Source organism: Sinocyclocheilus grahami, unplaced genomic scaffold (assembly GCF_001515645.1).
Source record: "Sinocyclocheilus grahami isolate Dianchi unplaced genomic scaffold, SAMN03320097.WGS_v1.1 scaffold30.1, whole genome shotgun sequence".
In the NCBI taxonomy this organism is placed as follows: Eukaryota; Metazoa; Chordata; class Actinopteri; order Cypriniformes; family Cyprinidae; genus Sinocyclocheilus; species Sinocyclocheilus grahami.
This window is the reverse complement of record NW_015505209.1, coordinates 2,638,124-2,655,339: the sequence shown is the minus strand read 5'-3', so window position 1 is coordinate 2,655,339 and position 17,216 is coordinate 2,638,124. Positions and strand designations below refer to the sequence as shown.

General features: G+C 37.2%; 1 protein-coding gene across 1 annotated transcript in view; it reads right to left on the bottom strand.

Moving 5' to 3' along the window:
* Positions 1 to 13,620, bottom strand: part of tmtc3 (transmembrane O-mannosyltransferase targeting cadherins 3) — a 25,820-nt gene extending 12,200 nt beyond the window's left edge. Inside the window, exons 1-5 of the mRNA XM_016259606.1 lie at positions 13,564 to 13,620; positions 12,558 to 12,657; positions 11,234 to 11,349; positions 6,739 to 6,911; positions 2,854 to 3,106 (exon numbers count right to left, since the gene is read on the bottom strand). Of these exons, the coding sequence (XP_016115092.1) occupies positions 2,854 to 3,106; positions 6,739 to 6,911; positions 11,234 to 11,349; positions 12,558 to 12,657; positions 13,564 to 13,620 (699 nt within the window). The remainder of the gene's footprint in view (positions 1 to 2,853; positions 3,107 to 6,738; positions 6,912 to 11,233; positions 11,350 to 12,557; positions 12,658 to 13,563) is intronic.
* Positions 13,621 to 17,216: the final 3,596 nt, after the last annotated feature.

The window sequence follows — 17,216 nt, the reverse complement described above, 5'->3', positions numbered from 1 at the left end:
TTTATTTATTTTGTGATATATTGCGTCAATGGACAATGGTAATTATACAAAAATGCAATATTAAATAATCTATATGTATCATCTTATTATTTCCATAGCGATGCGCCCATAGACTGTATAAGGATGCGCATCATAGACAAATCAGAATCAGATCAGAGTTTACTGTAGGTTAGTCAGAATTCGCGCTGAACGAATTGTTTTCACACGTTTACGGAGTTCTGTGCACTCACAGATCTTCCCATTATAACAAGAAAAAAGGTTTCTCACATAACCCATTTAAAATTTGAAGAAAAATTTTGTTTGTCCACGTATACTGTTTCAAGAATGACAAGCACGAGTGTAAAAAATTACGTGAGTAAATCAGCTGAACTGTTCCTGCGAGTCATTGCTATGATTGACACTTTTGACAGTGATAAATGTTGTAGCAATGGACGGAATGAACTATATGTCAAGCCAATGTCAAAATAGAGCTGTGCATTAAGTAATGCAGAGTAAATTCAGAGTAACAAGCCTACAGTAGCGACAAGTCTGCTGGTTGAATATATTTAGCAGCTCCTACAGTTAAATATGAAATACTTAATACATTATTTAATTATTATACCTAATTATTAATTGAATAAATAAGTATCTTTAGTACACTAAAAGTAAAAAAATTTGGTATTATAGTAATTTTATAACAAATCCAAAAGCAAGACGTGACAAAAACTAGGGAGTGGAAACGGCAACTGAGCTGATGGGTGATCCTCTGCTGCCATCTACTGTTTACAATGGTAATTTCATGTCATTTTAATCTTAAAAGTCTTTGTTTTTTACTTGGAGACACATTTTTGGCATTTTTTGAACAAAAAGAGAATCTTTAAAAGTGAAGTTTACTGCACAACTGTAGAGTTAAAAAAAATAATATAGGCTTTAAAATATTTAAAGTGTTTAAAAAAATGTATACTATAGACGAACAGTGGGTAGTGTGTATTTATTTTATTTTTTGTTATATATTCATGCATCTCACTCCAGCCAGGCAACCCCGATATAATATAACATTTTAGTTAGCTAGTTTTAGATAAAAGTTTTTGTCTACACGATCAGCTCCGGTGGCCGTGGAGCCGTAGACGCGTGCCGTGATGTACAGATCAGCTCTAACGTCACTGAATCTGCTGTTAAAAATGAACCAGATTATGAACAATAAAGAAACATTTATGGCGAGTATGGCCATAATAGTCAAATTAAAAATAATGGGTCAGCGCTGACAGCCTTATGGGCAGCACACCGACATATAGCGCCGTTGCACTCGAATTGTTCCCGAGTTCGAATCCTGGCTCGAGAAACTTACCCGATCCCCCCCCACTCTCTCTCTCTCTCTCTCTCTCTCATTTTGTTCTGTAAAGGCATTGTCTGCTGGTTAATTTATCTACTTTTCAGCACACCACATTAAGTATGCCACTTAGTCCTGTAAGACTTTGAATGTTAAAGTGCAAATTAACACCTGACCACGGTTGTGGGTTTGCTAATGTTACAATTAAAAATCATAGAAGGGTAAAAACATTGGTATGATGCAAGCAAAACAGCTACAACAAATAAAACTGTTAGATTTATAGTGTATGAATAACCAAGCATTGACAATAATCAGTCGTATTGGCGGCACCGAGGGGCCCCCAAATAAAATTCTGCTTAGGGCCCCATAAAGGCTTGGGCTGGCCCTGATGGGTTCTATTGTATTTTGTTGCAAACACCCAGTTATAAAATGTGATGTGACCGATGTAATAAGCATGAGTTCTGGGCCGCGGTGCGGCCGGTATAAACACCAGCATTGACTGAGTGGACACGATCAGCTCCGGTGGCCGTGGAGCCGTAGACGCGTGCCGTGATGTACAGATCAGCTCTAACGTCACTGAATCTGCTGTTAAAAATGAACCAGATTATGAACAATAAAGAAACATTTATGGCGAGTATGGCCATAATAGTCAAATTAAAAATAATGGGTCAGCGCTGATAGCCTTATGGGCAGCACACCGACATATAGCGCCGTTGCACTCGAATTGTTCCCGAGTTCGAATCCTGGCTCGAGAAACTTACCCGATCCCACCCCACTCTCTCTCTCTCTCTCTCTCTCTCTCCCACTTCGCTTCCTGTCACTTCTACACTGTCCTATACTAATAAAGTCAAAAAACGTCAAACATTAATCTAAAATAATAATTATGTGAAATGAAGAAATCATTTCGGCCAGTAAATCATCTCAGTTCACCGGCACTTGCAAATGTGGCAAAAAGTTAATCTGTTGCCAGTTTTGGAAATGCAAGTATATAGAAGCTGTTCTGCCAGGTGCCAACATGGAAAATAGCTGTGCCAAGATGGCCTTGGAGTGGAGCAACTACAGGGAATTTAAGGGATACCCTTTGAGTTTCCAGTAATTTGTCAAATCCTGTCAGTAGCCTCATTTCTCTGAAGCAGATACATCTCACATCTCCAGTTCTTTTTATTTTCGATCGTCTTAGCTTACACTATACCATACTTAATTCAAGAGTAAGTTCACGTGGATTCGGGAAAACCAGCTCATGTGCATAGTTTATCTGGTATGGATGAAAACACCACCAAATTGTATCTGACAGATTTCAAATAAGACTGAGGATGTTATATTATTTCAAACTGTTTTTGAGTAAACAATTTCCCCTTTGTGTTTTCTTGTGCATTTATATAGACAACTATAATAAAAAACATATCATTCAAGTCCTGGTTACAGAAATGCATTTCCACTAAACAAAAAGTTCAAAATTACATTTGAAGAACCCATTTAGATCTTAATGTTCCTTTTAGTTTACATATAATCAGATTTCCCATAAGCCCCACCCACTAACGTACCATCATGACGATCTTTGAAGAGCTGTGGCCGTACCAAAGGCTGTGATAAGCCAGGAGGCTCAACATGGCGTAAAATACCACTGTGGCGAGGTTGCGAGGGTCCAGCAGGGACTCCACAAGAGGGATAGTGCCCATCGTCCAGTCACAACACAACTCAGAGGGGTTGAGCAGCAGCCAGGTGTTTACTGGCAGGAGGTAGTTGAAGGTCAGCTGCCTGGTCGGGGTGGAGCTGACGGCAGCTGGATTATCAAACCTGATGATAGATAGAATAGAATTAATGAGTACTCCTCTCCATTAAGACATTCCACACTAAAAGACACTGTTCATTTTGAAAAGTTTTTATTGATAAGAGAAATATACAGATAAGGAAAGGCAGGTTTTACATTTCACCAAATCAATTAGCTCAACAACAACAACAAAAAAAGTTCCAACTCTGTTTTGGATGTTTACTGGATATTAGTGCAACACTCAGCAGGAAAATCTTTAAAGATATATTTCTTTCAATAGTTTATATTTTTTCTCTCAGGTCTTTAAAATGACTGGTTAAATGCTTTAATAAGTGCTTGTGCTAGAGCTGTGGTTGTGAACCATTAACCAATATCATAAATATAATATTTTCATGGGTCTAAGTTCAATAGAACACAGTGGTGCCTCATTGCGCTCAGATCGGAACTGCTGAAGAGAACTGAACGCAAACTGAATTCTTGCCATTTTCAACATTCTACACTATTTAGCATTGAATTGAGAATGATTTTTAATTTCTAGTTCAGTTCCTGAATTTGAATTGAGGTAGCAAATGGGAAATAATCTAAAATAAATGTTGGCTCAACAGCTTTCGTTGAAAGTTTTAAAAAGTTAATCTTGAAATGGGGAAACCGCAATTCAGTAAACTTACTGTCATTGAGAATTAAATTCAATCACACAATTCAAATTCACACCTATGAGCTGAAAAGAAGCTCATTCTTGAATTCTAAATTGTGCCCAAAGCCTGCAACATACGCCCTCAGAGTATGGGTTCAGAACATAATACTGCAAGATATACATTTCCTAGCAAGTAAAAAAACAAAAAACAAACATCCTTTATTCCTTAGTGCGGTAATTTACTGCATTTTTTGTTGATTTAATTCAACACATGACCATTATTCTGCAATGCATCATGTTCCCTATGCCTGTGAAACCACAAAGAGGTTTAAAAGGATCCAAGCCACACTGAAAAACAGCCAGACTGAATGATAGACATCAGGCGGCTAAAAAAAAGTCACCAAAACAACCATGGTGCCAAGTTGGCAAGACTGATCTGTGGAAACAGGCCATTAACTCTGATTCAAGACTCAAAGATTAAAACAAAGTATTGATGTTCTTTGAATCACAAGCATGTAATGTTGATGGTGCATTAAACAGCAAAATTTTTTGGATTATAATGATTATGGACAGTGGACATCCATTAACAGGAATCAAGAGCATCCTGATTTAATAAAAGGTTTAAATAGAAGGTTTCAAATTAAAGTGCATTTATTCATTTGGCAGCACATATTAGTAGACATGCTACCATTCAAGTTACAACATTAAGGTTTTTCCTTTAAAAAAAAACTTTAAAAAGGTCAATTTAAGTGCAGAAAATTGACACAGGCTTTCAGTCTTCACTATCAATTTCTTATCCCTTTCAAGCTCGAAGCTACTATTTTCCAAAGATGAAATATTTCCGCTGTTTGAAATGGACATAAACTGAAGTTTATCGCTTGGCTTTCACTGAGGGGTGTGTTTTGGAGAGAGGTTTGAAGGGTGGGAGAGCCAACTGCAAGTATTAAAAATCCAATAAAAGCCTTTGCACAACCCTGTCATAAATCCAATGTCTTGGAAGAAGAATGTTTTTGTTTTGGCTGGGACATTCCAACATTATCAAAATATTCCCGAATACAACACATGCAGGGACAAAATATACTTAGAAAGTATGTTAATCCAGCGTATTATGTCTCTAGAGAGCCATGTGATAACACTAATTCAGACGGTCGGAGACAGTCAGTGGATTATGTCTGGGGATTAGCGATGGCTTCCGTGACGAATCCAAGAGGATTTTTCCCTCAGATCCCAATCAACTTCCCCGGGGATAATGATCAGGTGGAGTATGTCTAGCCATTCACACAGAGCTCTTGGATTCGCTGAGATGCTTGATTTGTTTAGGGGTGGGCGGAGTCAATTTGCCATCTAAGCACTACTATAGGGGCGGTTCTAGATCAGCTGATATATAGATCATTAAGTTAATTTCAGGCCTAGGCTGTTGATGTTTACAAAAGCGTCATGACAGCTCTCATCACTTTAAAAGATTATCATGCACTGCATTACGAAAGATTTTCCCATAACATGATACCACGGATGTGTTTACATTCATTTGTCACATCGTTCTCTTGGTGACTGATACTATTTTGGCTTCAGCTGAGAAACTCTAATCATTTCCTTTTGAAGACCAAATGTTCAGTAATAAATCAGTATATTAAGGCAATAATGCCACTCAAGGATGTGCATTACACCATGCGTAATGCAACAAGCCATTTGTCCACGCTGAATATAATGATGCATGACATAGGGCTGCATGATTAATGGAAACAAAACCAAAATTGTGATATGGCTCAGTGTGACTAATTAAATAAATAAATGTATAATAATTATTATTATTACAATCATTTTGTAGCATTGATATATAATAACAAAATTTGACAAATTGTGCAGTAAGCACAGCATTTTTTAATTGCATTTTAAATTTGAATCAATTTAACAAATTTCGCAATTACATTTTTTCACCAAATCGTGCAGCCCTCGCATGACGTGATAATCACAGCCATTAAGCTATCATAATGTGTAATAACATGTATGTGCAGTACCATTCAAACGTTTGGGGTCATTAAGATTTTTTTCTTTAAGGATGCTATAAATATATCAAAAGAGACAGTAAAGACATTTATAACGTCATAAAATATTTCTATTTCAAATAAATGTTGTTCTTTTGAACTTTCTATTCATCAAGACTTTATCATGGCTTTGAACTCTACTAAGGCCCCACAGTTCATGATTTGTGATGTGATTCACAGATTAGTCATTTAACAATCATCCTATAATATATCCTCTAATACTCTAAATAGCCTAGAAATACCTGCTGCTGTCTGTGTGAATGTTAATCAAACAGCTTAAACCGAGATTAATCTATAATTAACTTACACAGTGAACACTACGCAGTGTTACTTTTCATTTAAAGTTGACATATCATGAAAATCTGACATTTCCAGGTTTTAAGTGCTATAATCAGGTCCCCGGTGCATCTACCATTTAAGGAAACGTGAAAAAGGTTAACCCAGTAACTTTGTTTTGGGAAGCCTTTTTCTGCAAGCGTCTGAGAAAACGAGCGCGTCTGACTTTGCTCCCTTGGTGACGTGGCAAATGGATCTCATTATAATATTACCGTCCCTTAATCTGTAAATGTAATACACTCACAGCGCTGTCATTGTGTTTTCGCAAGCGACAACGGTGTACCAGCTCTAATGCCATGGTGAAAATTTGAGCAAAAACGTTCTGTCTTTGGCTGCAGAGACGAGCACAGGACACTATTTAGAGTCTCAGCCTCAGAGGAGGCAAGAGAGCAGTGGATTTATTGATTTATTTACTGTATATTGCTGCTGCCACACAGATCTAAAATAAACCTGCAATTTATTTCCCAGCAGTTTACCTTCACAGACATAACCGACTGTTTTTGTTACTCGTGTGTGTTTTTAACGTAAACTTGTGTGTGAATGAGAACTTAGTTTTTTTAAGAAATTTGAAAGGGTGCCGTGACTGAATAAAGGTTGGGAAATGCTGGTATATAACACAACAGAGGTTTTGGTGTAGTCTCACCTGGTGAACACTGGCAACTGGGACTGAATGACCTGCACCCTGACGATGACCAGCAATAGTGTGCTGATGATCAGGACAATGAGCTTCAGCAGGGTCTGGAGAATAGCATAGGGAAAACCATCTTTTCCTCTCAACACTTGAAGTAGGGTGTCAATCAGCATGGGCAGAGTGAACTGGATTAAAAACAAAGAGGAGAAAATGACATGACAAAGGAAATAAAATATAAGTAAATACATACATATACATGCATCTCTGATCAATGTCCAGTTTGGACAGACGGCTTGATCTAGGCAATGCGTTGCCATATGTTTTTCCACTTCTTGATGCTCTGAACAGTACTTAGAGGGATAGCTAAAGCCTTCGAAAATGTTTTTGTAGCCTTCTTCTAACTTGTGGTACAACTTTATCCCGGAGGCTTTTTGAAAGCATTTTTCCAACCATGGTGAACTCTTTGCAGTACTAAATGCACTACTAAAAGTGGAATCTTCAAGAAACAGCTGGTTTTATTCTTAAGTAATCAAAACCACTACAACTAACATCAGGTGGGGCAATTAGCCTAGTGTTTGATCTGGAAGTTGATTGGTTGCACCCGAGTAAGCGGAGTAATGGTATACACTAATGGGCTGATCACTTCACCAAACCAGGTATATGACTAATATAAAATGTAAATTAATTTAAAGGGGTCATAGTGTGGCTAAACACCACCTCCACAGAGGAAGATCAATGCCTGCTCCTACATCGCTGCCTGTTTATCACCAAATTCGCGCATGTAGTGTTTACGAGAGAGGCGAACGCACAGGTCTACACAGAAACCAAACGATAAAGATGGCTCTGAAGACAACAAGACGCTGTTCAGTGCCAAGTTGTGGAAAAACAGTCTTTGCATTGCCTTCCTTGTGATCCCAACATTAGGAAAGAGTGGATTAACTTTATTTTTAATGAAGTTCCAGACAGCGTCAGTAAGAACTTGGTCCTTTGTTCACTTCATTTGACCACGCATTCGATTACAAACATGGCATAGTTCGACGCAGGATTTTCAGAAAGATTGAAATTAAAAGACGATGCTGTGCCGACTATATTGGATCTGACAGTGATGTCGCAACATGTGATGTGAGTAATGGTTTTTAATCACGTGGTCACTATTGCTTTGTCTGTTAAACAGATCAATTGATAGGAGTATGTATGCGATTTTAACCTAAATCACAGCTGCATCCATCTCTGAAGGATGTAGGATGTCAAACATACACAAGTGTTAGCCAGTCATAGCAGTGGGCATTTACTTCCGAGTCTACCTATACAAACAGAGCGTTTCAATAAGGGGGGGTAAAAACAGGACTGAAAATAACCTATTACTGCTGAATTATGATGTTTTTTGATGCAAAAATCTTGATAACATTATAAGGGGACCTCAGAGTACAAAATAAGTTCATGAACCCTTTAATACAATGAAAAAAGTTAAATATATACACTTCCATTCAGAAGTTTGGGGTTTGTGAGAGTTTTTAATGTATTTGAAAGTATCCTTTGTTCACCAAGGCTGCATTTATTTGACGAAAAATATAGTAATCTGCTGGAACGCCACTCTTTCGTGGACGGGCATACGGCAGTTAGCGTAAGCTAGAGATTACAGTTTATAAAGTTGTAAATATGGATAGTTTCTTACACAAATGCATCAATTCGCTTCAGAAGTTCCCAGAGCCACGTGGAGCACTTTTTACAATGGATGGATGCACTTTTATTGGACTTCAAAATCTTAAAACCCATTCACTGCCATTATAAAGCTTGGAAGAGCCAGGTCATTTTTTAAATATAAATTAGCATTCGATTGTATTCGTCTGAAAGAAGAAAGCCATATAAAACTAGAATGGCTTGAGGGTGAGTAAATCATGGGGTAATTTTCATTTTTGGGTGAAATATCCCTTAAACTATACAAGTATCCACAATAAATGTACAGTATTACATACTCATTTTCATTTATTTAACTAGTAATAATTATTCTTACATAATGCTTAGGGCTTTTTCCATTTTTGTTGACGGCAAAAGTGAAGAGAAGACAGGCAACAACGACAAGAGACACAACACATGCTGTATTCAAACCACACAGATCCCATTTGACCACCACAACTTAATCTGTCTGCCAACGGGTTAACCACGAGGCCACACACCCAACCCAACCCAAAAAAAAACACTTCTCACAGAGATAAATGCTACGTTAGAGGTCGCTGCAACGAAACTTTTACATGCCACAATCCGGATGCATTAGATCAACGTTACATGTAATACATTATCGCTTAAACGCTGCACTTTTAAACGACTTTATTTAAACGAGTAATTACTTAAGCTACATGCATTTCAGCAAAACATTAAAGTGCAAGCGCTACTCATGCATATGGGTTAGAGGCATAGCTTAGGGCTGCGTACGGACTAAACAGAGCAAAGATCCAAGGCAAAGACCCTCAGACCTTGAGTTTCTGTCAGAAACAACAGCTGCTTGCATTCAGTTGCTAGCTCACATAAGAGGATTATGCCACAGTCCATTATGTAAAAATTAAATTGCATAATACAAAGCGAATGGAAGGCTGTCAAAAGAGCAAAGACCCCGACGAGCATCCGAACGCTAATGGACAGAATGAACGCTACATCGTTAAGTGGCTTTTACTTGATATTAACATATAGATGCTAATCTGCTAGGAACAAGAGAGATACGTTTGAAAAAACTCTTTAAAAGGACACAGTGTCCTTAATGACTGTGACATGCAACATCTAACTAATGTCAGTGCGTCAAAACATTTTGATTTTTTAAATCCTGCAGCTCGTTTTAAACGGAACAGGCAACAGGGTGTTTTCACATCTGGTAAGACTTGTGGTTAACAAAACTATGAGACTTTGCTGTTTTGTTTCACTGCCATTAGAAATGAGAGATGTTTCCCTAAAGTTATTTACTCAACTGTCACTTACAAAATAGTTATGTCTTGCATCGCTTTTTTTCCAGACAGAAGGCACTGAATGCTGTATCAGATAAGAAACCTGTATAAGCTGTTGGTTATCACTCAGCTGATGCCTCAGTGTTGATTTTCACACTCTTCCTCGAAAAACTCAATGCAGACATGCCCTTTGGGCTTTAAAACTAATTTTATATTCACACCAAATGAGCTCACATGACAGTCGAGACGTCAATGGAAAAGTATATAAGACGTTGAGTGAAACGGGTTCATTTTCACTGCCAGAGAGGGATTTAGAGCTTTATAACCAATACACGTCGCCACAGGAAATTGCCGATACCTCAGAGTTATTTGCTTTACATTAAATTTTCGATTTTTTCCACCGCAACCATATGCATTTAGCTTAATTTTAGATTAAGTTGTTTCAAGAGTTTTTTTTGGTATTAAACTGTGAAGATAGTGTGAAGATAATGTCTGTAGTCATCATGCAAGGCTGCGCCCCATGAGGATGCATTAAGTCTTTCCATCTGGGTAGCAGTTTCGCATTCCCTCTGTCTTTCTGCCAACAAAATAGAGCTTTTATTATCAAAAAGTAAAGGATGTTTTATGACTTCCATTAAAAGCAATACAGTTGTCTTTTTTTGAACTTATTAACAAATAAGCTTTTGATCCCAAGACCCTGTGACAGATCCTATTGACTTTAACCATGCACATCAACACATCCTTTATTTACGAGTCGATAAATAAATGTCACACTCACCCCTTGGGCAACGAACACCTCGTAAATACAGCATATCCCAATGACAGTTATTCCCTGCTCCTTGCATAGGGTGGCAACGGCAACCAGGAGCACGGTTGAAATGATAGGAGTCCACACTGAAATAGGAAGTTGAGGACATCTCATTTTTAATATGTCGGAAGTGCTTTTGAGTAACTTTATGCATCTTTCAAACATCACTCAGATTTAAGAAAGTGGAAGACGGAAAGCAGCCTGGTGTTGCTGTTCACTGGGTGGCTGGGGAATCCCGTCCCACAAGTCTTTTAAAGGGAATTGCAGAAAAACACTTAATATAAACAGGGTTGTCAATTTAACTTGTTAAGTTAGCATGATTATTTATCACAATATGACTTGCCAAACCACACTCCCAATGCAGGCAGCACAGAATGAATTAGGAGCCGTTCACACGACTGTGTCTTGTTCAAAAACAGCTGGATGGAGTGCAACAAATGGAACTGAACACTAACAGACAAAAGTGGACAAATATGTCTGTAGTCATCATGCAAGGCTGCGCCCCATGAGGATGCATTAAGTCTTTCCATCTGGGTAGCAGTTTCGCATTCCCTCTGTCTTTCTGCCAACAAAATAGAGCTTTTATTATCAAAAAGTAAAGGATGTTTTATGACTTCCATTAAAAGCAATACAGTTGTCTTTTTTTGAACTTATTAACAAATAAGCTTTTGATCCCAAGACCCTGTGACAGATCCTATTGACTTTAACCATGCACATCAACACATCCTTTATTTACGAGTCGATAAATAAATGTCACACTCACCCCTTGGGCAACGAACACCTCGTAAATACAGCATATCCCAATGACAGTTATTCCCTGCTCCTTGCATAGGGTGGCAACGGCAACCAGGAGCACGGTTGAAATGATAGGAGTCCACACTGAAATAGGAAGTTGAGGACATCTCATTTTTAATATGTCGGAAGTGCTTTTGAGTAACTTTATGCATCTTTCAAACATCACTCAGATTTAAGAAAGTGGAAGACGGAAAGCAGCCTGGTGTTGCTGTTCACTGGGTGGCTGGGGAATCCCGTCCCACAAGTCTTTTAAAGGGAATTGCAGAAAAACACTTAATATAAACAGGGTTGTCAATTTAACTTGTTAAGTTAGCATGATTATTTATCACAATATGACTTGCCAAACCACACTCCCAATGCAGGCAGCACAGAATGAATTAGGAGCCGTTCACACGACTGTGTCTTGTTCAAAAACAGCTGGATGGAGTGCAACAAATGGAACTGAACGCAAGGATCTTGAGATGGTTTTTAAATTCATATGGAGTCGCTCGCGTTTGAAGATGTGATGCAACGGCCATAGACACATCAACCTAAATATAAAGCTATATTAGAATTCTAAACTAAATGCTTTTGTCTGTTACAAATATCACATTTAATTGTAATTCATTCAATTAAATGAGTGGCATATCATATAATTCATTTGACAACTATTATTGATTGCGAGTTACACAAATGCAGTGGTGGCCTGGCTCTATGCCACCTGATATATTAATGATCTTTATTATAGGTCAAATTGTGACCCATAATATATAAAGAGCAATCAATACAACACTATTCAATCATGCATTTCCTTTTACACCTTCAAACTAAGGTGACGGCTAATTTAAGATGAACAAAAGAAAAGCAAATCAAATAAAATAAGAAAATAATCACTTGCCATCACACCATAGACAAGGCAACAACAAAAATACTATGACGGGATTAACATTCTGCAAAATCATAGTGGGAGGTTGACGGTATAATATAATAATTGTGTTGAAATGCATCAAGTCAGAAACAACATGCCAATTTGATCGATCTGTGAAACTGGAGCTGTGTAATCAAGACTTCTGGGTGGGGAGCTTTTGAATGAGAGGCGAGTCGCAGCTTGCGCGTCGTGTCCTAGGAATGAACTTGTTGCAGCGTGCATGCAGGGATTATGCGGTTATGCGATGGCACTCAAGACTTCTGGGTGGGGAGCTCGGTGAGCTTTTGAATGAGAGGCGAGTCGCAGCTTGCGCGTCGTGTCCTAGGAATGAACTTGTTGCAGCGTGCATGCAGGGATTATGCGGTTATGCGATGGCAACACTTACCAATGGAGTGATCGGCGCCTTTTGATTTGGTGTATGCCAGGAAAGCAGCCAGCAGGAAAATGGAGGACAGCAACTCAGCCCTGCCAACGACACCTGTCACCTGCACATAGCGAAAGATTTCAACAGCTCAATGTGCAAATCTCTCCACACTCGCAACAGGTGGAATTTCAATTAACCAATACATGCCAATCTGATGCATGTAAAATTAATTGTCGTATGTTTGATTGACATGATCTTTTATAAAGTGTGTTTTTACAGTAAGGTTTCTTCTTACGCCACGATTGGAGATTGGATGGAAAGTCTATGCCATGAAGAGTCATGTGACAGGTGCAAGAGGAACCAGTTTTAAGCAATCAATCATAACTGTAAAACAAATAATTTTTTTCCCTTTCATACAACCTGTGAGAACTTTTGCTGAAAATAATCCAAGCAATTATATAAGATCATCATATGGTATAATTAATTGTTATATAACATTATATACAGTGGAGTCCAAAAGACAGACAAACAGCGCAAAAGTTCTTTAATTTAATGCATTTTTTTTATTACAAATTATAGCATAAGCATCTGTCTTATGTTTGATTGACATGATCTTTTATAAAGTGTGTTTTTACAGTAAGGTTTCTCCTTACGCCACGATTGGAGATTGGATGGAAAGTCTATGCCATGAAGAGTCATGTGACAGGTGCAAGAGGAACCAGTTTTAAGCAATCAATCATAACTGTAAAACAAATCATTTTTTTCCCTTTCATACAACCTGTGAGAACTTTTGCTGAAAATAATCCAAGCAATTATATAAGATCATCATATGGTATAATTAATTGTTATATAACATTATATACAGTGGAGTCCAAAAGACAGACAAACAGCGCAAAAGTTCTTTAATTTAATGCATTTTTTTATTACAAATTATAGCATAAGCATATAAATTTGATTGAAAAGTTACATTTCAGAATGTTTAATATTCAGTTTTGCTTCATGGACAGCAGCACTCAAACTGCATGACCTCCAAAAGCTTGTGAAAACCCCAATGACCACGACTTGAGAATGATCCAAACAGCATCTTGTGCCTCAATGGAAGCAAAGAATCTGACCTTTGAGGAGTTCACATGCTCAGGGTCACATATTTGCTTATTTAATTAGTGACCTTAAAATATTTCTCATTCACTGAACGTCATAACGTTATTCAATTTTCCCCCTAAAATCTGTTTATTTCCAGATTTAAATTCGATTAAGATAAGCCATTTTATAATGTGTCTGATTTATACCTCAGTGGCAAAACTTGGAGCTCCAGAGTTTGATTCATTTCTGTGAATCACTAAACAAAAGGAATCAACATTAAATGATTTGTTTGCATCATGCCTGAAAAAAATGTTCATTAAAAGGCATTTTTCATACATTTTGTTAATTTATTTAGTTAATTTAATGACAAAAAGACATGTCTGTATTTAAACTGTTGCAATAAACATGGTTAATCTAATTGCAACAGTGGAAATATATATCGGCAGCCATCTTTGAAGCACCTCTGGGGCATGCAAGTGCAGCTCCTATCTCTTTGAATGGGGAAACATCAAATTCTCCAAAACCCTTCACCAAGCTTACGATTAAACTTCATATTTGAAATCACCAATGAAATCTGACAACTGTATCATAAATGTTGTTTATTTTGCTGAAATGTAAAAAAAAGCGTATTTTTCAGGTCAGCCAGTGCTTATGTGCAGTCTTTTGATCTAGAAAGAAAAAATCTAGAACTGGCAAAAATGCTGAAGGTCTGTATCTTTGCTTTGTTCCAGACATGCATCTGTTTATTGGAATGTGTGAGGGACAAAAACATTCTCCCTGCAAATTCATCTGATAATCATGCTTTCCTTCCCACGTAGGTCAAACCACGGGACCTTAAAGCAGATGATTCAGAGAAAATGATTCAGCTCTTTAGAATCTCACAAACACTCCTGAGGGTAAGACTCATACACCATCACCACACATCTGCTTCTTTCAGTTGGAAAGCTTTGAATTTCTTTTACTAATTATTTTCTGGTCATTGAAGTCCATCTGCAGTTGCTGTCAGTCATTCTAATAGTATTGTGTGGGCCAGTCTAGATGTTACATTGGATGACTTATTGCCCCGCAGATGAAACTGGATGAAATTAAATGTGCCTATGAGGTTGTAGACAGTGCTGGTGCGGAGCAAGCAAGAATTGGTATGTACAGTCATTATTCGATTTGCATTTCCCACAGGAAATAACAGTGCTTGCAAGGTAGCAAAATAGTAGTGTTCAAGTCTTTTAATAAAAATAAAAAATAAAATAATAAAATTGATTAAATTAGTGTTTTTTTTTTTTACTCAAGGTCACTTACCAAAATGTTTTATTTTTATTCGTAAAACATGTACTGGTTTAAATCAGAATTCATCATGCATACTGTATATGACATCAACAGCAGTTCGATTTTGAATGCAGAACATGTCCGTGAGAGATTTCAAATCTCACTCTTAAAATTCTTCAGTAAATTATTTTAGACATAAATTCAAAGTATTATATTTAAAAATCCAGTATACATAGCAAACCTAAGGCTGAAATTATCGGTCACACTTTATTTTAAGGTCCAATTCTCGCTGTTAACAAACCATTATCTATGATTTTTGCCTCGATAAACTCCTAATTTGCTGCTTATTAATAGTTAGTAAGGTAATTTATGTTAGTTAAGTTTAGGTATTGGGTAGGATTAGGGATGTAGAATATGGTCATGCAGAATATGTGATTTGTAAGTACTAATAAACTGCCAATATGTTAATAATAGGCATGTTAATGAGCAACTAGTTAATAGTGAGATTTGGTCCCTATACTAAAGTGTCACCAGATTATCTAACAACTATGTTAAATGCTAGAGCTTTTCAAGCACTGTAATGGTTTCAAACAACATCCTAATATTTTATTGTTTTATGGTTTATAAGTTATGAAGTTGATTGTAAGAATTGTAACATATTAGTGCAATTTATTAAGTAATATATTTATGCTTGTGTATTAAATGATTGCAGAAAATGAGTTAAAAGCCAAAGTCCTAAAGCTGGAGGGTGAGCTAGAGGTAAGGGAGGTATTACACTAATAATTGTGTGTACAAGTGCACTTATTTGATTTGCATCATCTGTGTACAAGTACAGTCTTAAGAGGATTACGGGCTTAATGCCTTGTGTGTTGCTGTCTGTTAAAACTATAGTTGTTCTGCACATCACATTTCCTTTGATATGTTTATTATTGTGAAATAAGCGAGATGTCATTGAGCTGCACAACTCATCAGTGTCAGAGATATATACAGATGGAGAGTTTTGGGTCTTGGGTCTTGAGCTTTATTCAGATCCGCCTTGCTTCCTGTCCAGATGGCCCAGCGCGTGATGGGAGTGGGTGACACGCGTTTCCTCCGGGATGAGATTCACCAACTGGAGAGTCAGCTGGAGCGCAAAGAGAGAGAGGTGACCCAGCTGGAGAAGGAAATGGGCAAGGAGAGGAAAGCCAATGAGGAGGTAGGCACTTTCCACGAATAGGGTACAAAAGAGTGAGAGAGAAACCCTGAAGTCTTTTTTTTTTTTTTATCAGTAAATGGTCGGTGAAAGGAAGTGCTAAACCTTCAGATATTCCCTGTCGAGCTCAAACTAAATATTAGATGAGCTGTTCTATTTATATGATATTTGTTATTTCGGCAACCCTGTTACCAAAATTTGGGACATGAATAAATGCATTTTAAAACCAGAATTTGTGTAATTTTGTTGTTTTTCCAGCAATAAACATCAAAATTAAATAGATAAAAGTTGATCAAATGTAATACAACAGTAAAATATACCTTAGATAATAGGAATGTTAATTTAAATGTTATCATAACATATCAGATATTAGGAGCTGTTAAATAAATTAAAGAAAATTGCATTTTTTACATTAACTTTGGCAACGGTTGAGTGTTTGACTTGATGCACGTTTAAATTTGTGTAAAAATTGAGAACGTGGAATGAGATTATTCCCTTTTCTTCCTGATATGCTATAGACAGGGTCTACAGGGTCTGATAAATGTTAGGTTTTGGTAATTAAAATCTAAAAGATAAAAGACATTTTTTGAATTGAGATGTGTCAAAAAAGGTGACAAAGTTATGTATTTTGATTGTTGGATAAATATCCTGTTCATTAAAAACAAAAAGTATGGGATAATAATAGGGATGATGTGGAATTGAGAACAATCTAATGCATTGGTTGTATATTTTGCATCTCGCAGCTGGCTCTCCGTGCTGAAGAGGCAGAAGAGAAGAACAGAAAACTCAAAAGAGAGGTATGTCCAGTCATTGCCTGTGTAAAGACTACAATTTTAAATCTTTCTCTTTCTGTTACTTTCATTTATTCATTCCATTATCTCGCTTATGTCAGCTTTATTTGCTCCTCTTCTCAGCTTTATTCCACAACTGATAATTTCATTTTTATGCATGCTTGTTATTGTTTTCTTTTTATCCTTTTCTTTCCTTGCTGTCATTTCTTGTCAATGCCCCCTCAAGATAAAGCAGCTTACAAAGAAGGTAAGACCCCAGATTAGGCAGAATTAGAGAAGCCAGTCTGTTTATTAGAAGCATGTTTATGTCAGTTGGAACTGCACCACCAGTCTGATCTGTTCTTCAAGGTG